Genomic DNA, 24,694 nt, shown 5'->3' on the forward strand with positions numbered 1-24,694 from the left:
AACATGTAAAGGTAATATGAAAGATGCTAAACTTTAAGATAGATATTAATTGCAAATAGTCCATTGATGATAAAAATATAGTCTATTGTAAGAACAATAATGAACTAAAACTCTTTTTTCTATAAATGTGTGAAAGTTTTCGAAGGATTGCTATACATCTGAGCATGTTTGGTATATCAGAGCAAAGCTCTTGAAGTATATGATGGTCAATTGTATACAACCAACAACAGAGATTGGTGGGGATTTGCACCATGAAGGAGATGCGGTGCCTATAACCACGGAAGGCAAATCCACAGTTCAACACCTTCTATACCCAAGACATCAAAGAAAGGCAAAAGGACTCCTAGAAAGGATAGTTCTCCAAAAAAAAAATAGCTTTGCCATATCGCCTTGTAGGCCTTCATATATAGAAATTTGCCCTTCAGCCCTTGTATATCTCATAGAGATGGCAGATAGACATCTGCTACAAAATTTGTACATGTATTTTATATTGATAGTAAAGATATCTTTTCTTGAATGTCATTGCAATGTATTTTATTTTCTCTCCTTTTCGATATCTGCAAAAAAGAAATTACAAATGTTTGTTAGTTAGAAAGTGAGACCTTGATATACATCTAAGTAGATATAATATGATGTGAAAACTTACTCGTTTCTTGTCAAGTTGGAATACAAAGGAGCATGGTAGTTCAATGTCTTCATTTTGTAAATCCATCCTCACTTGATGTAGCGTACATGATTTTCTTATCTTTAAGATTGCAATAATATCCTCGTTGAACCAAATATCAAGATCCACAATAGGATCCTTGCTGAAATCATTAAGATTCTGTTCTAAAGCAACTAGACTACTACCAACAAAATGCCATCGACTATAGTAAAAGCTAAGGATAAAATTTTGAGTAGCAATCATATATTTACAAGCTATAGAGTCTTGATCTATCTTACATATAATTTTTCCTTCTGTCCTTGTATCCCATCCTTCATCAACAAATTGTATGATATGATCATATGTTAGTCTCTTCACTGAAAGCATGGTTTTTGTTATTCTTATCTCCATATTAGAGAAGAAATCAATAAATATATTAATAGGCATAAATAAAGTAACTTTGCTTAGCCTACTTGAGATATTAGATTTTAGTGCTTTCTGGATCTCAAAAAATATCTTACATCTATAGCCCTCACTAGTAGCTGGACTTGGCAAAGGCCACTCAAAGCTTGAAAAATCTGGCAAAGGAAGGAGTTTTATTGATCCCCATTGGCAACGCCGCATAGGAATAACATAAGAATGGTCATAAAAGAATATTCCATTCTCTGCAAGCTCTGTCTTCTTTCTACCTCCATACATTTCTTCTCCAATTGAACCATGTATAACATCAATAACATCAATAATAGATTCCACTGGTTGCCATTCCTCAAGATTAGAGGGATAGACATCTACAAGACAAACAAATATTATAATGGAAAAACCTAAACCATGTTTAAGAAAGGAAAAACTTTAAGAATCAAATTCTTACAATTTGGTCTATGCATTGGAAGCTTTGAAGATCCAGGTTTCAAACACAGCTCTCTATGCATGAACACATGTTGCACTAGTACCTCTTTGATACTATTCTTATTTGCTCCGAGCTTAAAATCTCGGATTCTGCCCTTCCAAGCAGAGATAAACGAGCTCTCATGTCTTTGCCTTTTTCCACGTTTTGCTTGTTGCATGGTGATCCAACTACCTTTGCTAATGATAGTAGGAATCCATCTTCCATCAGTTTGGAATGAGTTAAACACTGATATGGATGTGATTTGGGAGCTTTGACGCCTTGTTGAAGGTCGAATTTTTGTATCCATGGTAGAAGAGAGAGATACATGCACAGAGAGAGAGAGAGAGAGAGAGGACTAGGCTATCATAACGGAGGGAAAAACAATAGAGGAATAAAAGAAAGGAGGGAAAAAACTGAGCGCCATGCTTTTCACCAATTTGAATTTCGATTACATCAGTCATTATCATTAATCTAGAAACATCATTAAATAAAAGTAGCCGAGACTCTATGCCATTAATGCAAAAGATGTCATAATCACGAATATAAGAGACTAAAAATACATAATAAAAATACAAATTCGTAATATTACCATATTAATATATTTTTGTAAAATGATTTTTTAATTTTTTTTAAATAGAAGTTCCGTTACGGAGGCTTTGCTCTTATTGGTCTAGAGCACTCTCTCTCCACATCCTAAAAGGCATTTTCGAGACCTCAAAACTCCCCTAATGTTAGTGCCTTCAGAATTTGGCATAGTTGCAGCTTATGTATTCAGTGATGTATACAACTTGTAAGTATATGCCTCCTTTTCCTACAGTTCAAGACCAGTTTCCTACTATTCATGATAAGCTCATGTAATTCAAAACAGTTTTCCTGACAACTTGCTTGTTATAAACTGTATTCCAACAATGAAAAAAATAGTCAACTGAGCATAAACCAAGCTCAAATCAGTTCAAAACATTCTATGGTAGTGGCAAAACATCCCAGCAACAAACTATGTCCATACAAGTATTAATGTTTGTACTGTATGCAAGTAGCAGTACCAAATACAGCCAACCCACTGCTATAACCAGTAGTATTTTCTCTGTTAAAATAAGAGCATTCAGACCTCAAAACAGCCCCAAAACATCTCATTCAGTTTGCCACTCTATGCAAGAGTTGATACATGTCCAACCGGTCAGAATATATTGCATGTATGTCAAGTGAAGATGATAGGTATCCTTCCTACAGACAATAACCAGTCAATACCTTGGTATATCTAGCAACAAATCAATCCAAACTTTGGACTTTCAGTACTCACAATATCCCAAAAATCATCTACCACTCAAGTGGTATGATCTAAGCATTTGTGAGTAGCAAATAAGCATCACAAATACTTCAACCCTATAGGTATATTGTTTCCAAATTCAAGACAACAACTAGTTCACTATTTTCGGCCTGCAGATAAGCTCCAAAACTGAGCATTTAACACTCCAATATCATGCTCAAATGCATGATGATAAGGGCATATACATTGTTAGGATGAAAGCCACCAGTGCCTTGGAATCACCTGTTGTTTACTGCAATAAACAGCCAGTCTGCATAGGTCTATGCTGAATATCTCAAAATCTGTGAGGAATTTGAAAAAACTTTCTTCTGCAAAGTTGTAGACCACGAGGAAACGGTCCATTAAATGGTCAGTTTCTCCAAAAAACCATTTTTGTAGCAAGATATAGCTTCTGCAAAAAAACGGGCTGCAAGCACAGTCTCCTTTGATGACGTTTTCTTCAAATCTAATGTCTTGATGTCAAATGGCCACTGCCAAGCCTTCAAGCTTCTGGCATTCAAGCTTTGATACCATGTTGGAAGAGAGGAAGAGAGACAGAGTGGAGCAGAAGATGAGCCTCAGTTCCTTGTTGCTCTTCTTCCATTATTATTCCATCATACTAACAAAAAGATACTTACACACATAGGTATGACTAACCAAGACTAACTGTGGTTAAGTCACTGACTACACTAACTTATTGAATGTCACACATGTGTACAGTTGTATCCAACTAATGTCGGTCACACACATAAAGATAGACTGACTGAAGAGTAATGGGAGCTTGATATTCTAACAAGAGAGAGGCAGTCTGAGAAAAAGGGAGAGTGTGATTGTGTGAGAGTGAGAGACTATGGAGAAGCTCTTTTTCTCCTCTTCTCCTCTTCTCTTTTTTCGTGCACGCAGCTATGGAGGTTGAAGTGTGGAGTGTGGAGATGGAGCTTGCTTGAGCTAGCTCCTTGAATCATGGAGCCATCGAAGGATTCAAGAAAGAGGATTACAACAATTAGATTCAATGGTAAGCTCAATATATCATTGTGTGAGAGTGTGGATGGCTAGGTGAGAGGTAGCCATTGCCACTCCCTTGAAACTCTTGACTTGATAAGCAGTTTGTAAGGTCTTGACGGTTGCTAGTGATAGTGATTCATGCGTGCCATGTGTCAGGCATAGGATGGCCTGATTGGCAACCCAAATTAGCATTATGAAAGGAAGAAGTGTTGTGGTCTTCTCCTCCTTCCCTGTCTTCCATGTCTCCTCCTTCTCCTCAAGTTGTCTATACATGGAATTTTCCTCGATTACGCCTAGGTTGTCCCTCTTCTCTTGATTTTGCATCCATTCGTCTTCCTCTTTAGTTCCTCCTTCAGCCCGTTGTTTGGGTCTTGTACTTTTCTAAATCCTAATGATCTCCCTATAATCCTTTAATACTGTGTAACATTGCAAGAGTAACTAAGTTAATCTAGTCCATTATCATGTATTTCTTCTAAGTTGATAACTCTTGAGATGTACTCTGTGCTCCAATGTTTGTTATTAGACCCTATATACACTTGATGGAATATATGAGTATTCTCTTTTGAAGTAAACTATTGGTCTCAATAGTGCATAATGGTAGTTAAATTTGTCTATATGCTTTGTTATTAAGTCCAAAATGCTAACATAGCCTTGTGTTAGGTTCGAGTATAATAAGGTTTTGTTATTCCTACACACTTGGTGCAACCAGTTTGCACTTAGCAACCACATCCGAGACTTGGACTCGATCACAAGCCATTGTTTTGAAAATTGGGCCAACATTAGGCAAGTGATGGGCCTCCAATTTCCAAGGTTTTCCTTATGCTAATTTTTGTGAATTAATCTAACTATTCCTCATTATTTTCTGAAGGGAGGGCCCCATAGTGGATAGCTTCTCTCCAAATAGCAACGAGTGAGGGATTAGGATATGCAAGCTTGTTAAACGCTGTGTTAAGACTCCCAAGTCCTAATGCGGTAGACACTGACCAACCTGATAGTATAGACTGTGTTAAGACCCTGTGGCTATCTTTCCACAAGTCCTAGACCGGTAGACATTGGCCAGCTTGTTAGAAAGAGTTGTGTTAAGACCCCGAATGAGTCAAATAAATACTACCCTTAGATTGTTGAGGACAGCAATCTAATAAGCGAGGGTGAGTATAAGGGATTTGTAGATATGCCATGGGGTTATTATCGAAAACACCTATATAGGGAGTAGTAGTGACTTTTAGCCCTGCTTGGTTTCCACTCTACGTGTGATCCCCTATACCCAGTGGTGAACCCTCTTATGTGCAGCATCACGAGGGTGTAATCCTAGATGTGCCTATGTTGTACTGTTTCTTTGATTGAATAGTACAAGAGTATACCTTGCTCTCACATATTGTGTTACCTTTCTGTGCTGTGTTGAGTGAGTAACGAGTGCATGTGCATCACGAGGAGGGGGGTGTGGAGGATGTGTAAGAGGCTGCTAAAAGGGATAACAAGGTGTGGTCAAATGGATGCACAAAATGAGACAATAGATTGCTACAATTATGAAAGTTAAAGATCCCATATGAGAGCGATGTCTATCTCAAGAATTGCCTCCCTACTCGTGATGTGGTGCAAAGACTTTAAGGTTGTTGGTGAACATTGTGTCTTTTGCACTACATGTGAAAATTGCATCTCAATCTTTTGTTTCATACCTAGTTGCTAGACAAATTTGGTATTTTTATTTCCAAAATTTGGACTTAAGCAACATCCCAGAGAATTACTAATTGCGCATGTCTTGGAAACATTGTCCTAGAATGACACATTGCAACCATAGCATTCTTATTTGTTTCATTTCTTACATTGGATTAGACTTCGATACATCTAGCATGCTGCAATGCTTTGATCTTCAAATTTGTGTGTAGAATCCCTAATCATATTAGTTTCATAAGAGGCTTACTACTATGGTAGGCAGTCTCTATTTTATCAAGTGCTACCATTTGTGATGTGGTTGCTCCATGCAAATTATTTGCACAACTTTAATCACTACTCCTGTGTGAAGGTGCACGGCATTCTTACGATTCAGGGGCATCAAGTTTTTCATGCTATCACACTTTTTGGGTTTGCTTTTTCAAGTAGTGAATATTGCTTTTGCATGCTAGTGAGACAATCTCTTGTGCATCAAATTATTCTTTAATTTTAACAACCTTCACCAGAGAGAGAGAGAGAGAGAGAGAGAGAGAGAGAGAGAGAGTATATACAATGCTATGATTCCCATTATACATCACCTAGAAAAAAGAAAGAAAAAGTTACCTAAACACCTAAAATGCTAAAACTTGTAAAGCATGCACAACTTTGATCACTCCTGTGTGAAGATGCACGATATTCTTACGATTCAAGGGCATCAACAAGTTTTTCATGCTATCACACTTTTTGGGTTTGATTTTCCAAGTAGTGAATATTGCTTTTGCATGCTAGTGAGGCAATCTCTTCTGCATCACATTATTCTTTAATTTCAACAACCTTCACTAGAGAGAGAGAGAGAGAGAGAGAGAGAGAGAGAGAGAGAGAGAGAGAGAGATGCAATGCTATGTGATTCACATTATACATCACCTAGAAAAAAGAAAGGAAAAGTTACCTAAACAAAAGCTAAAATGCTAAAACTTGTAAAGCATGCACAACTTTGATCACTACTATGTGAAGGTGCACGGTATTCTTATGATTCAAGGGCATCAACAAGTTTTTCATGCTCTCACACTTTTTGGGTTTGCTTTTCCAAGTAGTGAATATGGCTTTTGCATGCTAGTAAGACAATCTCTTGTGCATCAAATTATTCTTTAATTTCAACAACCTTCACTAGAGAGAGAGAGAGAGAGAGAGAGAGAGAGAGAGAGAGATCCAATAGATACAATGCTATGATTCCCATTATACATCACCTAGAAAAGAGAGAGGAAAAGTTACCTAAACAAAAGCTAAATTGCTAAAACTAGTAAAGCATGCTAGACTACCTTGGACCTATAATCATGATACTGGTAACAAGGTACACACACACACACACACAGAGGATATACATTGCAATTTTTGTATAATCATTTAAATGTCTACGTTTATTCAAGTCAAGTTAATAGCAATAGACCTAATGTTATAATTCCACATTATGGCTAGCCATTTATTCAACAATACTTGAGCCCAGTGCATGGCTGTGTGGATATAATATATAGATCTCTAGGTGATCTCTTGGGACTCCAAAGAGGAGCATCTTGCCCTCTTTTCATTTATTTTGTTGGTGGCATTATGGCAAACAATTGACAAAGACTCCTTTCATATTTGCAATAGTTGAGATCTTTGAGAAAGAAAACCAGATTTTACATGTATCCTTCACTTTTGGCCAATAATTAGTTTCTTCGTAATGTAAAAACAAACATATATATATATATATATATATATATAGAGAGAGAGAGAGAGAGAGAGAGAAACACAGATCATTGCTAAACTGTAACAAGCTCTTATAGTGCACACATTCATTAGCCACCAACATCTGACAGCAAGCATATTGTTACAGTACCTTTAAGGTTCGCTTTTAGCATTACAATTACTTACAGTAACTTTATGTGAAAGCTTCAGGTTTTATTATGTAAAAAGGGTATTCCCATTAAGGCCAGCTGCTCCACTCTTTTTTGTTGCCTTGTCACAATGGGAATATGGCACAGACGGCACAACATAGATGTTTGTTTATCTATATCAGACAGCAAATAAAAGAAGTCGAGGGAGAAATTTCTCCCCAAGTGCAAGTTGAAGCTGTCTATAGCTATGACACAAGCGAAAATCATAGAATATTGGATTGAAAATAAATAATGAATTGAAGGCCAGTGGTCTGCACCCTGCACCGGAATGAGGCGTCTTGGCAAAGGCTTGGACCTTGGAATCATGCTTCGTGACATCAGTTTGAACATCTTCCTCCTCGAATAGCTCCATCCTTTCTCAATGGCAACATTATTTGAACAGTTTCAAAATATTACAAATTCTGCCCTGATGAAAAGTATTTAGCAGCTGCCCAAGCATGACCATAAATTACAAGTCCAACCTTTACAATGAAGCAGTTATAGAAGCCTCACCCAAATTAACCCTTGAATCAGCAGAATCTGAGTGAGATGAATGATTTGAGCTTGCTGTTTCTGACCGCCTGTGAACGATCTCACTTGCACTGCCATTTAGGTATTTTTCCTTAAATTCACGGTTCTCAGCTGCTGCATTTGCAGACTCTTTCAGAACTATTTTTGGTCGCAGTATAGATGATTCCAGAGATGGGGGTACATATGCAACTGATAATGCCATTGGGTAAGGTGCTACAGGCAAATCTGTCAGTGATGAAGCTGAGGGACTGTAAGTCAGGCTGCCCATTGGTGGATGATCAAATTTACAGGTCTGCCCAAATTTGCATATGCCATAGCGCATATAATATGCGCAATGTGCGACACCCTGCAAATGAAACAAGGATACATAGTATTGCAGTTCAAAAGAATGTGGAAAACACTCACGGATAGATTGTGACACAGAGAAAAACGGCATAAATGTCCTTCATGGGATAAACATTTCACACATCCAAAATCTGCAATATGAAGTTAATACACTGAAACAGATATCATTGTGATTCTAAACGAGCTCGCATGATCTGCTAACATAATGTCACAATTCAACTTTTATCCCTTGTAAGAAGTACATCTACATATATGTACATATGTATATCATGAATGCAATGAGTGTGCCATTGGGCCCAGTCGCCAAAATACCTGCCACCACACATCACTCCAGCCCACTGCCGCTTCACTAGCCTAGGTCTGCCATCACACCCCCCACATCTCCCCCCACATCTTCCACTCACCACTACCTGCTGTCACACCCCCACCTTTGAATGCACAAACCAGCAACCTCACCTACACAACAGTAGTGCCTTAGTGGGCCTTCCCAACTGCGAAAGACATCATGCCACTCCCCCAGAACAGAGCCACTAGAACTATTCATGAATTGGGGTTGGACTTCATAGGGCCACGAGCAAACTCCTAGAAAGGACCACTATATAGTGGTGGCGACAGATTTTGATAACTAAAGGGGTCAAAGAGGAAAAAGTGCGAGATGAAACCCCAAAGAGATCAGATTCTTGTATGAGCATGCGATCACTAGGTTCAATTGTCTACCGGAAATTGTTTCAGACAATGGCGTAGAGTTTAATGAGATCATGGAAGCACTAACAAAACATTCAAGGTCAAGCACAAAAAGGCTACCACCTACTATCCTCGATGCAATGGGCAAGCAAAGAGCTCTAATAAGACTTTAAAAGGCATACTCACCAGGCAACACATAGCAACACTCATTTTCTGGCAATCTTTGAGCATGTAGGACAGCATATGAGGTTACAACTCAGCAGCCCCTATGAAATTCCATGTCATCCTCGAAAGCTAAGGTTTCTCCACCATGCCTAGCTATTATCACAAGAGTGCTTTTGTCGTGGTCCTTGGTCATAAAAGGGAGTTGCCAGACAAACTACCACTTTTCTCCAAACCAAACACCCAAGTGAGGTTTGAGAACAAAGTAGTGGAGGTCATCCAAGGTCAACTACTGAGAAAATGTTAACGTGGTTGGGCACAGCCACAAGTGAGCAGGAGCTACTCTTAGAGCCATAGCCAAAGTGCATGATGGACATCAATTGGCAGACTAGAGCAGATTACCCTCATCTTAGCATCATATGTGTGTTACACAATAGTGGTGCCTCCCCATGGAAATGATTTGAGTGGCCCGTACACTAGGCCACCCATTTCTACATGGTAATAGAGGCACAACTGACAACTTGGTACACAATTCACTTTTTTCATCTTCTACTACACTCAGCAAGAACTTGGCAGCCAATCCTAGAAGTCATCATGACTATCCACATAGTATCCTGGAACATCAACAACCTTCACTTCGATGGGGTGCAGCAACCCAAGGAGTTCATAGTTCGGCATAAACTTGCCACTCAAGCTAGTCTCATTCATTGGGAAGGTGTTCCTAGGAGCCTCTTTAACCTACTTGAAGTACTCAATTGATACCCATGGGGAGAGCAAAGGAGTGTGTGCACTTCAAGGGAAGGTGTTCCTAGGGGCTCATTAACCTACTTGGAGTACTTGATTGGTATCCATAGGCAGAGCAAAGGACTGTGCACTTTGATTGGATTGAGCCTTTCGTCATCTGTGAGAGACAATGGAACCATTGTTGCAAAGAAAGCCTTGTGGGTCAGGTTAGATGCTGTGGGTTCTTCATGGGCATCCTCAAAATCTGTGCTGATTGAGGGTAGAGTATTGGCTGCCTTTTGGGTAGAGGTGGTGGCAAGCTTACCTACGGCAAACTCTTGGATTGTTGGAGGTGGTTCCAACAATGTAGAGATCTTAGAGGATCAGCAAGGCAAAGAGAGAAACTACAGTTCCATGTCAATTGTAGATGGAGAGAAAGAGACCCTAAACATTTGTGTGGGTGCCAGCGATACTTAGAGGGACCCCACCTCTCGCAGGTGGAAAGGCTCACTTACATTCCCTTGAAGCTACAAGCGATTGGGAGGCAGCCTCTTTAAGCACATTGCCAGGTTCTATCTGAGTGATTGGGGTGACTCCCAAGGTGAAAAGATTGAGCAATTGGTAGGCACCGCTCTTTTCGATCATGCTGTAGTTCTTCTGATATTGGATGCCCTTATATCTGTCTGCATCTGTCTTGGAGCCTTGCTCCTGTCAAGTAATTGACTCGATCTATGAGCTTCAGGACGCATGTAGTCAGATCAAAATATTATGGTCCATAGATTGGGACCAAGTGGCAGAGGTGGTAGACAAGGTGGTGTATGCTCTTGGAGAGTCCAGCAGGATTTGTCAGGAGGAGAGTGCACTACATAGAGACCTGAAAAGCAATTGATAGTACTATGTCTGGACTTGGAGAAAGCCTTTGGCAGGGTCAATTGGTACTTCTTGGAGGGTGCCATGGCTCTGATGGTTTTCCTCGGGAATGGACCAGTGTTGTTTCAGTACATCATAGGACAGTCAACAGCGACGTAATCATAGGAGGGCAAAAGAGAGGAGTTCTAACTAAAAACGACAGCCAGGAAAGGGTGCTCCCTAGCCCTATCTCTGTTTTTTCTCTTGCCAAGGTGATGTTCTATTTCCTCCATTTGAGTCACTGGACTGACCGGTCTCAAGTTGCCTGTGCAGACCATCGAACTTGAAGTATGCAAATGGCACGACCTTCTATGTGAAGGATGAGGTGATGACATTGGAGAGGGTGAGATTGGCTCTGGAGTTGCTCTGTACAACAAGAGGTGCAAGAACCTATTGATACAAAAAGAAAATTTATTGCAGGTAAATTAGTTTTCTTACAAACTCAGATTTGAATATAAATTGGAGATTACAAATTGAGACTAGAAGAAGAGAAAAAATCTGCCTTTCTTCATGGTTGTTCAATAGTACAGTGGCATGGCTACACTCAGTGAGCTTCATGAGCTACCATGAGCCCATTGGAAGCTGTGTCCTGCCCTCTGTGCTAGTGCCATTGCCCTCTACCTTAACATGAACCCTCCAGTCAATACTGCATGCCCTGTCAACCTCCAATCAATGCTGCCTGCCCCCTTGCAAGTTGCCACCTTCAGTGTCTCATCCTCACTGCCACTTGCACTTCTTCTAGTCCAAGCCACCAGCTTGCCCCATCTTGCATCTGCACAAGTCCAATCGCCACCCCTGCTGCCTGTAGGTGTGTGGCAACTGTCAATGTAGTAATACACAGGCCGCATAAGCACAAGCGCCTTTATCCCTAACAAGTGCATGCATGTTTAATTATCTAGGTTTTAGGCACAGATTTGGGGCTGAATGGTCATCCTCAAGTTGTCAAAATGAAATTTCTATTGTCAATGTTGGAGAACTTGGAGTCCTTTCATTTGAGATATATAGGCAAGATTTCAACTCCTTGAGGTATTTAGGGGTCAATATTTGAATGGCTTAAGGTGTTCAAGGGGCAATGCCTTAGATTAGTGGCTTTACAAGGATGTTTAGGATCTATTTGTGTGCACATACGCATATATGATGTGCATGTGGTACAACTGACTAGTGCATGCATGTGATATGCAACTAGTGCCGAATACTAAAGTGCTTTTTGTGGTGTGATATGAGGTTCGTGCATGGTGGAAGTTCCTAATTGTAGTCTTGTGGCTGTACGTGGCTCCAATTCACTACCAATACTAAGGGTGATTCTAGCTTGAGTACTAGATGCACGAGCGAAATGGTGAACGCCTGTTTCCAAGGCTGAGAGAACAGCAGCTCATCATCACTTGCCACTTGTTTGGTGGTCTCTAACACTTGATAAACATCTTGGAAATCATCTAGCATCTCCCAAGCATCCGTATTGCATGTCTTGGACACCATTTGGAGCTCCCAACCTCAGTTACTTGCTGTAATATACAGGAGACCTGCTGTAATACAGGTCTGAACAGGGTCTCCTCAGTCATTGGAGGTCACTCTTGTCTCTACAGATGGCCATATGCATATGCATTGATGCTGGGATGTTTGGCACATGTCTTGAGGTGCTTTTGGCTTGAATTTGAGCTTACATTAGCTCCGAGTTAGCAGAGTTTCTATTGCTTTATACTGTGGGCTGAGCATGCTATAATACACACAGGGACAACATACACTTCATTGTCTGGAGCTCTATTGATGCTTGTATGCCCACATATTGATGCCAAATCATTGGGGGTTGTTATGCTGATATCTTGGAACACTTTTGGGACTGATTTGAGCTCAAAATAGCTCAGTTTTCACTGTCATTTGAGTGCTGTAATAACAGAACAGCACACATTTTGTAAGTGCAACCATATGCCTCTTGCTCTCAAATCCTATTCGCGCAATCTATTGGATGCATTGATGTCTGACATGGATACTACACGCTCAATTATGCTTATTGAGAGCTCTTGAGCTCTGATTTGGACTTGGTTACAGCAATATTGGCTTTGAATTATGCTATTGGCTGGTACTTTGGATGCTATAGTAAGAGCTTGAAAAAGATATTGGGTCTTATGCTTCCGGATACAAGTCACATGTATCTTGATGTCTAGATGCTATACACATGATATATTCAGCTTCTTTTGCTCATCTAGCATTCAATTCTTGTTCCAGTGGGAGCTTGCCTGACACTTGGATATTACGCAGAGCTTTGGATATTCACAATTGAGCTTGAGCTTACTTCAATGAGACCATGAGACTTGGTTGAGTTATGTCTATGCTCTCGAGATGACCTTTCATTGTGATTGTTGCCTAGAGGGCTGATCTTTGCATTGAGCCTAGCAACTACCTCTATCAAGGTATTGTCAGTGATGTATTCATCCTACTTGGCTATGTATTGAGCTTCTCTACACTTGCTCAATCAGTTGTGTATTTGGCAGTTCTCTTCCATTCTCTTTGAGACCTACTATACACATGACAGTTATGCCTATTAGATGTATCTCTTAGATTGATAGTTCTCGGTACCGGTTGCATGCTTAGTGACTATGAGTGGTTCCTACGTACCCTGCCTCTTGCAAGATAAACCCGCAGTTTGTAGATTGGATTCTATCAGTTGATTACTCACACCTAGCTTTGGATTTACTGCTGTCATTATTTTTAGCATGCTGTAATTGCAAGTTTATGCATCATCTATGAGGGCAAATGATTTGACTTGACTGTCATTTACTAGTAGTTAGTGGATAGCCCTACTCTTTGCTGATTTCATCTATTTAGACACTATCTTGGTCTCGATTTTGACCTGTTTTACTATCATTTACAGAAACCTATTTATCTTGGACTGTGCTTTCATTCATTGCATTATGGCTAGTGGGTCGAATGACAGTGCTATCTTCAACATTGACAAGTTGGATGGCACAAACTACAACTATTAAAGGCACAAATCTGGTAGGTTCTAGTGCAAAAATTGCAAGTTAAGCCATTGAGACACGAGCACATAAAGCAAAAACACTTTGATGTAGAGGATTGGGCTGAATTGGATGAGATACATAAATCCGCAATCATTTTGTCACTCTCTAAGTAGGTCTTCCATAATGTTATCTCTGAAGGGCAGACCACCTGACAGTTATGGGAGAACACCTACGATATCTATGACAAGCAAAGTCCTGCTTCACAGATGTATTAAAGCAACCCATGGATAGGAAGGGATTTCCATATCCACCCACTTGAATGAGTTTCATTCTATTTTTACCCACCTATCTTCACAGGGGATTAAATTTAAGGAGAATCTTCCTCTCTTGTTCCTATTGGTTACATTGCCTAAGTCATGGGACACATTTCGTACTGCTATGTGTGCAAATATACCTGCTAATGGACTGAAATTCCAAGATGTAGAGGGTGCACTCTTGAATGAAGAGATTAACAAAAGGAATGTTGATGCTTCCCTTAGTTCTCATGCTTTGACAATCAAAGGCAATAATGGTAAGAGCGGTAATGACCGATGTGGAAGAGCCTCTTCGAAGTCTTGTTTTCAGCCACCTAGACAGTCTTGCAATAAGTTCCATGGCCATAAGTCCACATTAACTTATCATTATTGTAGAAAGCATGGGTCATATTCGGCCACAATGCCATAACATGCGTGATGACAAGCGCAAGGAAAAAGGAAAGGGTAAAGTATAGAAAAAGACTGATTCCTTGTCCCTAGCAAGTCTAGTATCAAGATAGAAGAGATTAATGTTATGCAGACTAATTCTCATAATGATTACATACTCATGGCTTCTTCTCTTGATGTTTCACAATTGACTGATGCCTTATCCACCTATACTCAGTGTTGACTGATTGATTCAAGGGCTTCATTTCACGTTACCCCTCATCGAGAGTGGTTCCACTCCTATTGCAGTATGATAGAATCTATCAAATTGGGTAATGACTAGTATTGGAGATATCCAACTTCAATTTCCTTTAAGCAGTATGTCTACTTTGCATGATGTACGCCATGTTCTAGCTTTGACCAAAAGCCTACTTTCTACTGAACTGTTAGATGATACAAGTTATGATGTCTCTTTTGGTGATTTCTCATGGAAGATTACCTGTGGGAATCTTGTCCTGGCACAAGGTGCCAAGTCTAGCACTCTTTATCCCTTACTTTTATTTGGGTCCATCGACCATATTTTGCCAGTGGCTATAGTACCACATGTATTATTATGGCATCGCCGCCTTGGACACATGTCACTCAAGGGAATGAAAATGCTTGCCCATTTATACTATCTTCCACCCCTTGAGTATAAGTGTTTTGATTCTTGTAATCCTTGTCTTTATGGGACAAGCGGACCCATAGTTCACATAAAAAGTCTGGCATTGCACACATGGGTGAGCCTCTGACTCGTGTTCATTTTGATGCTTATGGACCTATATCACCTACATCCTGCAAGTCATTAGGTGGTTCAAAGTATTTCGTTACTTTCATTGATGATTACTCACATAAGATCTAGGCTTATCCCATAAAGCAGAAATCAGAAGTCTTAACTATATTTCAACATTGGCTTGCTTTTGTTGAGAACCAATCTAGGTATAGCCTGAAATGCCTACCATCTGACAATGGATGTGAATATGTATCTAAAGCCTTTAAGTAGTTTTGTAATGAGAGGAGTATCAAGCATCAGTTGATTGCCCCGTACATCCCACCCCAGAATGGTATGGCTGAACGCATGAATAAAACAATTCAAGAGAAAATCTGTAGTATGCTTAGCCAAGCAAGCTTACCACAACAGTTTTAGGCTGAGGCAGTTACTACTACTATACATTTGATTAATCGATCCCCATACATTGCTCTTGACTATCAAGTAGCCCCGGAGGTATGGTCATCATATGCTCATTTGCGTATCTTTGGTTGTGAGGCTTTTGGCTGTGTTTCCAAGAAGAGACGTAGTAAGATCGATCCTAAGTCTATGAAATGTATCTTTCTTGGTTATGGAAATGCAAGTGAGATGGGCCTTCGCCTATGGGCTCCGTAGGCTCGAAAGGTTATCCACAGCCATAATGATGTTTCCTATGAGGAGAAAATGCATAAGCAGTCTGAGCAAGTCGTTCAGGTGCATATGGTAATATTTTAGAAGGAATGTCATGTTCTTGTACATCCAGCTAGACAGCTTGCAACAACTGATGCTTCAATGAGCGAGGACCATGATATTAGACAAGACGTATAGACCTTACAATCTATTTTGCAACGGTTTACTAGAGATTGTTGTCAACCTGGTCGGTCTGCACCCTCTAGGGATTATGTTATGGTGAGATGTTGGTCTCTTACTTATGATAAGGCCATACACAGAGGTGATAGTGACTCTTGGGAAAGGGCTATGCAATCGAAGTATGATTCACTATAGAAAAATCATAAGTGAGATTTGGTTCCTTTGAGTAGTGAAAAGCGTGCTTTGCCATGTAATTGGGTGTACAAGTTGAAAAGCACCTCTAGATGCCCCAAGCTAAGCTATAAGGCTAAATTGGTTACTAAGGGCTTTAAGAAGAAGCATGGTGTTGACTTCAATGAAGTCTTCTCTCCTGTTACCAAGATGACTACCCTATGCTTGGTTTTGACTTTGGTTGTGTAACTAGATTTGAAACTCTATTATTTAGATGTCAAGACGACTTTCTTACATTAGGACTTGCATGATGAGATTTATATACAACAACCTAAGGGCTTTGACGAAAAAGACAGGGAACACCTAGTGTCCAAGTTCAAAAGAGTCTTTATGGCCTTAAATAAGCACCTAGGGAATGGTACCACAAGTTTAATGTTTTTATACATTCACAGGGATATACCCGTAGTGATATGGATCCATGTTTATACATGAAGAAGGCCCGTGATCGCAGCCTTATGATTTTGGTACTCTATGTGGATGACATGTTGATTGTTGGGAGTGCTCATGATGAGCTAGATGCCTTGAAAAGTCAGCTCAAAAAAAGTTTTGAGATGAAGGACATGGGACACATCTCATATATTCTTGGGATACGCATCACGTGCAATCACTCTAAGTAGCTCCTTTAGTTGTCGTAGAATGAGTACATGGAGAAGGTCCTTGAGCGGTTTTATATGCAAGATATTAAACCGATTGGCTGTCCTTTACCTTCTCATATGAAGATTAGTCAAGCCGATTGTCCACAGTTTGATAAACAGAAGACTGAGATGGCCAAGATCCCTCATGCATTCACAATGGACAATTTGATGTATGCCATGATAGACAGTCATCTTGACATAGCATTTACAATTGGAGTTGTGACATGCTATACGGCTATACCTAACCAGAGACATTGAGATGCCATAAAGGGTATCGTGAGATACCTTAAGGGCACTGCAAACATGTGTATATATTATGGTGGCCAGGATACAGAAGTCATGGGGTACACTAACTCTGATTATGCATGACATGCAAATAGTAGAAACTCCACCTCTACCTTTGTCTTCACCTTTGTTGGAGTTACTCTTTCTTAGAGCTCCTTTACTTGTTGTAGAATGAGTACATACAGAAGGACCTTGAGCGGTTTTATATGCAAGATATTAAACCGATTGGCTATCCTTTACCTTCTCACATGCAGTTTGATGAGCAGAAAACTGAGATGGCAAAGATCCCTTATGCATTCGCAATGGACAATTTGATGTATGCCATGATAGCCAATCATCTTGACATAGCATTTGCAGTTGGAGTTGTGATATGCTATATGGCTATACCTAACCGGAGACATTGGGATGCCATAAAGGGTATCATGAGGTACACTGCAAACATGTGTATATATTATGGTGGCCAGGATACAGAAGTTGTGGGGTACACTGACTCTGATTATGCATGACATGCAGATAGTAGAAACTCCACCTCTACCTATGTCTTCACCTTTGTTGGAGTTGCTCTTTCTTGGAGCTCCTTTACTTGTCTTAGAATGAGTACATACAGAAGGTCCTTGAGCGGTTTTATATGCAAGATGGTAAAGGACAATTGGCTGTCCTTTACCTTCTCATGTGAAAATTAGTCAAGCCAATTGTCTGCAGTTTGATGAGTAAAAGACTGAGATGGCCAAGATCCCTTATGCATTCCCAATGGACAATTTGATGTATGCCATGATAGCCAGTCATCTTGACATAGCATTTGCAGTTGAAGTTGTAACATGCTATATGGCTATACCTAACCAGAGACATTGGGATGCCATAAAGGGTATCCTAAGGTACCTTAAGGACACTGCAAACATGTGCATATATTGTGGTGGCCAAGATACAAAAGTTGTGGAATACACTGACTCTGATTATGCATGACATACAGATAGTAGGAACTCCACCTCTACCTATGTCTTCACCTTTGTTGGAGTTGCTCTTTCTTGGATGTCCGGGGTGCAAAAATGCACGGCTCTATCCACTACAAAGGCAGAGAATGTTGCAACCACTGAGGCTTGCAAGGAGGCTCTCTGGCTAGGCTATCTGGTCGCAAACCTTGGTATTACTACTATGGTCCCTACATTACATTCGGATTCTATGAGTGCTATTTAGTTGGCCACGAATCTGGTCTTCCATTCGAAGACAAAGCATATTGAGGTGTGTTGCCACTTTATTAGAGGGGTTGTTGAGCACAAGTCCATTGAGCTTGTCAAGATCTCAACCAACCAAAATCCTGTAGATGTGCTCACTTAAAGTCTCTACACAAAGTGTTTTGTTTTCCTTAGAAAGATGATGGGCATTGGATAAAACAACGTCTTTCCTCATCTTGTTGTACTTTATATACATTTATACTTTGTCACTTTTCGCCTTTAAGTAGAAGGTTGTTGGACGTAAAGGCGCATGTGCCTACGCTACCTATGTATTACTATACTAACAATATTCGCACACCTATACAATGCAAGTGGCAAGCATCCATCGTTGTCACTTCATTCTTTATTCTTTCAATGACATTGAAATAAGGCCAATCACACATTGTGATGATTAGAGTCTCCACATCTTGAGTCTCTCTCTCTTATTTTCTTACTGCATCCGCCATAGCTCACTCCTCCATGACTGTCGCTTGCTCGTGCTCTCACTCGAGCTTCTCCCTTCACAACCATCCAAGGAATATCAAACTAGATAAGGCCCCAAAGAAACGTTGTGACTCAAGACTTCCTTGTAATGAAAAATCTATTGAGGATACAATCATTTCATTGACAAAGCCCAAGATGGGTTATGCTTGAATATTCACATGTTGCACTAGAGTTCCCTACAAGCCACACTTGAGTTATTAGTACTAAAGATAATAAAAGAAACTTGTAACCCTGCCTTTGCATCCTTGGAAGTAAGGCCAGGCAGACCTTGCAAAACCTTGTAGGAGCTCCACACACTACCATTGTTTGACCTCAAGAAGACCATAGAAAAACCCCATCCTAGAAGATGAAGGCCACAAACACATAACAAACATCTACATGAATTAGGATGTGGTGTTCAAACCTTAAAGTATCACTATCTTAAAGGTATCCTAACAGCCTATTGGGGACCTTCATGCACTGTGACTGCGATAACATCATATTATCACTTTCTTGAAAGTGCTCTAGCAAAAACTTAAAACTTCGTATATTAACTAGCACATAGCAAGAATCTCACAATGAAAATTGTAAAGGAGACCGTGCTTGTATTGAGAGCACTCGTTGAATTATTGATGTGCAAAAATGTTAACTTGTGAATCATTTGCAAGATATGGAACGAGCGGCGAAATGTTCCTAGTCATCACAACCACTTGAGCCTTGTATCTATAGACCCCACAATTTCACCCCTATTCAACTTGATTCGAGACAGAGAAAGCTCAATTTACTATCCTAGGCTCAACAAGAAGTCCATCATAGCTTAGTAAAAGAGCCTCAAGAGTGCTAATACAAACACTAACTTGAGAACAAGCGTAAATGGTACCACCATTGCAAAACTAGTGATACTGGGTCTAAAGAAAAGGAAACAACCTCCCCAAACCATTGGGAAAGTCAATGGGTATCATCATATCAACAGTCTACATCTAAAAGTCACAATTCTTCTCGACCCATACACTAGTGGAGCAACCTACATAAGAGCCAAGCACATCAAACCTTGAACCTTATCCATATAAGAAGTACCATCACTTGAAGTAAAGTCACACGAAACGTCCCAAGGAAATGTAGAAACTTGTGCAAGAAGTGCTCTGTGGAGCTAGATATGTTGCATTAAGAGAGGCTAAGTGTCCTTGAGTTCTTATGCTCAAGACTATAGGAAAGAGGTTGTGCTCAACTTCTCCAAGGTTCAAGAGATTTCTTGAGTTAAAGATACTCGCATCAACTTGGGCCACCTTCATTGTGGACCAGTCTAAAAACAGAGATCTAGGGATGCTTAGCTAATTGAGGCCTTGCTACACTATCTCAGTCATCTAACATCCATGGAAAATCCATGGAGCCAAGATTGTGATGGTGCTGGCATAGCATCTCATTCTAGGGCGTGGCCTCTGTTATTAATATTGCAAACCAACCCACACTTGAGTTGCCATGCACCATTGAAAGCATCATCATGTGAGGACAATTACACAATCTAGTGCTTAGTGAGAGCCCTTAGGCAAAGAAACTCCTTGGACTCGCATTATCGATGACTGAGAGGAATCTCCATAGTCACAGGAACTATTGGAATTAACTAGAAGACCGGGTTCGTAGGAAGAAAACCTCGATGACTCATTGGGAACCACACTTGGAGCCTAAATCTCAAGAAAAATTTATTTAGGCTTAACACAAAATTGATCGAAAAAGTGGAAAACCTAATTGAGCATGAGTTGCAACTAGCACCCTTGAACTCTAACTCAACATACTAATTCAAACAAGCAAAAGCCTAGTTGTGCACACGTACTCACTTATCACAAGAATTGAGGGAAAAGAATTGTGAACACAACATATCTTGAAAGAGCAATCATTACAAAAAGCACACAAGAAAACAAACTGTATCTGCTTCAAACAAGAACCGTACTTGCAAAATAGTGACAAGGGAATAAGGGAATGACATCATAACAAACATACACAAAAGAGAGACTAATAAGCGGCTAAACATTGTCAAAGAGAGACAAACCAAACTAAGAATCTATAGCAAACAAGGCCAAGAGGAGCAAGTGAATCCAAGAAATAGACCTCACTAACTTAACAAAACTGCAAAAATAGAAGCAATAGAAACCCACATCCAAACGAAAGAGAAACAAAGACCATAGCACTCTAATGGGCCACGATAGTCACCAAGGGCGACTAGGCTACGCAGGGACACTTGCAGGCTGCATTCAGATTGCACTTAGTCTGAATAGAATACAACATCCTCACAAGACCAACACGAAGTTGAATCAGATCAACAACTCTAACTTGGAATCCGATAAGAGTAGCATTGCACGAAAAAGCCATAATAGTAATATGCAATTTGGATTCAATAGTGTAGCTAGGGACCTCAAGATCTGCATTCGGAAGGTTGGGGTTATAGACCTAGACTCAAAAGATGATGAGATAATACTGCCTATCTTAGGGTCAAGCTTATGGTAAAGTGAGAGCATGCTATTGACGCTCTCATTGACAAAGGAGTAGACCTTAATATTTTGACCTATGAAGCATGGAATGGAATAGGCCAACTAGAACTTATACCAACCAACGCAATCCTCAATCCCTATGGGGAAATACCATATTCTCTCCTAGGAAAATATAGAATCTTCACAATTATTGAGACCGAAGGCCTATCCATCCTATTCCATGTGCTCCCAAACCCTGAGGACATGGAAAAGGAAACACTTCTCGGTAAAGCCTTCAAGTGAGCAACAAAATGCAAGGTCGATTATGTAGCACAATAGATACATCTAACACTCTCAAATGTGAGGATAATTACAACTTTCAGCAAGGGTATTCTTATCGATTCTTAGGGGAAGAGCAAGAAGCAAATCTCTGGCCCAAAGAGATACCAACTAGTGACACAAGCAAGGAAATGCTTAAGGAGCTCCTTCATGCACACCATAAAGAGAGAGAACCTATCAATACAAGTGTTCTTCAAACGAAAAATTTAGAGAGCGATAACAAGGAAATAAGATAGACCTACAAAAACCATAGAAAACCACGAAAGAGACCCAAACCTCACTCACAAAGACATCAGCCAAGAGCTAGCATGCAACGATGGATTCCATGATCTCTCCTACTCGCTCAAGGGTATTATGCAAGAAATGATTGGTTGTGGTTGCCTAGTGCACCTGCAAGACCACCTTCGTCACACCACACATGGGTGCCTCCTAAATGGAAGAAAAACAAACCTAAACATAAAACAAATCTTGAAAAGGAACAACGAGTGCAAGCAATGCTTATGAAGATCCTTAGGCACAACGAACATAACAAATTTGGGAAATGGTGGTTTAATAATCGAGTTTCAATGGCTGAGCTTGAAGGCCAACAAATGATATCTCACAAGAACACGAGCTATATGGTAGTCTCAAAGAGATCCGACCTATATAGCCTCCACTTCCTTTCATGTACTAGCTATTGTCCATGTTATAGCCTTAGCCGAACCCATCCTAGACTATCCCCTTCTTGACAAAATTCTAACGGAAAAGGAACTGCATGTCACTAGTAGACTAGAACAAGGAACAATACTACTTGATGTTGCACAATACTTACCCTTCCTAGTAAAGTTCCCACGACTCCTCGATGCTTGTGCTACACTAGAGTATAATCCTGAGTTCTACAATTGGCTTTTAACGTCCCGGACTAGCATGGATTCATAGTTGAAAATATGTGCATAAATTGATTATATTTTCAATGATTATGTGCTGATCAACCAAAGTCTTGTTTATTTATGTTAATTTTTTTGAAAGAAAAAAAGGTGCACGTCCTACAAGTAGTACAATCAAGGTCAACACAACTAGACTCAAGTAACTAGTTTTTTTTCAAATAGAGTTTTATCAATGGATTTTGAAGCACATCAACTGTATATACTCTCGTATTTTTTATCAAGTGAATGCAGGATAGTCGAGTGATCACGTTGGTGGATCAAATGTTTGAAGCCACCAAGAACTACTGTCCCTTGGAAAATTACCAAAAGCACCACCAAGCAATGAAGGCCTATCTAGAACATATCACTAGAAAAGACTTTAAGAACCACATCTACTAGATCATGCTCCATACACAAGTTTACCTCTATCACGAGAATCGGGAGGGCGCCAAACTGCAAAACGTAACATCGCCTGCCAAGAGGCAATCAAATGAGAAAGGAAGTATCAATAAATGGTGGTAGTTCTATTATCAATCAAGCCTCAATCTCCAATATATCATACCTCGAGTCCCACAAACCACTTCCTCAGTACTTTTTCAACATCAACTAGATTAACCCACCTTAAGAGCCTCCTTAAGTCTCTTGATCTTATTGTATTCTTCTCACTAAGGCTAGAAAGTCCTTATCATAGTTGCCTCTGTACGTCAAACAGTATTGTCCGTATGGTACAATTCGTACGGTACATATCCGTACGAATTCGTACGTGATTTTGGGCCACCTAGTCTGTGTCACCTAGATCCCACGTCTTGCATTTCCCGTATCCCCGCCTTTACTCTTCGCATTCCGCCTGCCTACATGGCACTTTTTCGGGGGGTGGGAAGCCTTGATGCCTCATCCCATCCCCTTTTCCAACCATGCACTCCCCCCCCCCCCCCCCTTCCCAGCCCTCTTTGGATTCCTTCTAGCTGGCAGCCCTCTCTTTGACCGTTGACCCCTCTTTGATTGTTTGAACTTTGACCCTTCTCTCATCTACAAAAGGTGCTCCTCTCCTCCATGCTTCCACACCAATTCAGCAAGCACTTACCATTCTCATCTTTCTCTCTTGGATCTTGATTCTTGAATGGACTTGTGATTTGTCATTCTCAAATCTCACCTCGCATAACCTCTTTCCCGCACCCTATCGAAGCATTTGCTATTCTCAAATCTCATCTCCCATCCCCTCTATCCTGCAGGCCGAACCCTATCAAAGCATTTTCCATTCTCATCTTCCGTCCCCTCTCTCTCACTCTTGCTCTTTCAACTTTACCCCAACCCTCCGGCCTCTCGGGTCTCCCTCCCTTTCAACTTTCAAGACTCAAGTTTTAAGAGTCGAGACTCAAGCATCTCTCTCTCTCTCTCTCTCTCTCTCTCTCTCTCTCTCTCTCGGGTCTCTTTATCCATCATCGGCACCATGACTCATGAGAAGCACGAGGCCTTCAATTCGCATGCGATTCATGTGGAGAGGGACATAAAGAAGTCCAACTCCCACCATTGGACATGCAAGTATTGCGGGAAGCGCTATACAGGTGGTGCAACTCGGCTTCTCCAACATCTTTCCAAGACAGGGGGGCAAGTTGCTCCATGCAAGGAGATCCCTCAAAACATTGCGGAGGAGATTCTCGCCAAGATGAGAGGGGGATCCACAAGAGGAGGAGGAAGTGGCTTATCAACACCAACTCCTATGTCTACTAACAAGGAAGCATCCAATGTATCTCTCTCTCAACCTCCCGATCATGTGCGTGGATCAGTTGCCTTTCTTAGAGAAAGGCAACGACTTACAGAAATTGAAATTGCACGCATGGTGATTGAGTGCAATCTTGCATTCAATGTCCTAAAGCAAGAGCAATGGAAGAAGATGGTAAAAGCCATTGCCAATGTGGGTCCATGTGAAGGATGGACCGGTGTCACATACAACGACATGAGGACGAGAAAGATTGATAAAGAGGAGGAGAGGATTGATAGAGCCCTTGATCCTATTCGGGCGGCATGGATAAAATATGGTTGCTCCATTCTCACCGATGAATGGAGTGATCGTAAGAAACAAGGCATCATCAACATACTTGTCTCATGTCCACTCGGCACTTACTTTTTGCAGGCCGTAGATACCGGC

General features: G+C 40.5%; 1 protein-coding gene across 2 annotated transcripts in view; it reads right to left on the reverse strand.

Moving 5' to 3' along the window:
• Positions 1-7,606: 7,606 nt before the first annotated feature.
• LOC148014587 (zinc finger CCCH domain-containing protein 32-like) overlaps positions 7,607-24,694 on the reverse strand; it is a 109,453-nt gene continuing 92,365 nt past the window's right edge. For both annotated transcript variants that reach the window (XM_087666699.1, XM_087666698.1), the window contains exon 8: positions 7,607-8,280. In XM_087666699.1, coding sequence (XP_087522825.1) covers positions 7,888-8,280 — 393 coding nt within the window. In that variant the 3' untranslated portion in view covers positions 7,607-7,887. The remainder of the gene's footprint in view (positions 8,281-24,694) is intronic.

This window comes from Lygodium microphyllum, chromosome 25 (genome assembly GCF_053477565.2).
Source record: "Lygodium microphyllum isolate KBCC chromosome 25, Lygodium_microphyllum_v1.1.10, whole genome shotgun sequence".
In the NCBI taxonomy this organism is placed as follows: Eukaryota; Viridiplantae; Streptophyta; class Polypodiopsida; order Schizaeales; family Lygodiaceae; genus Lygodium; species Lygodium microphyllum.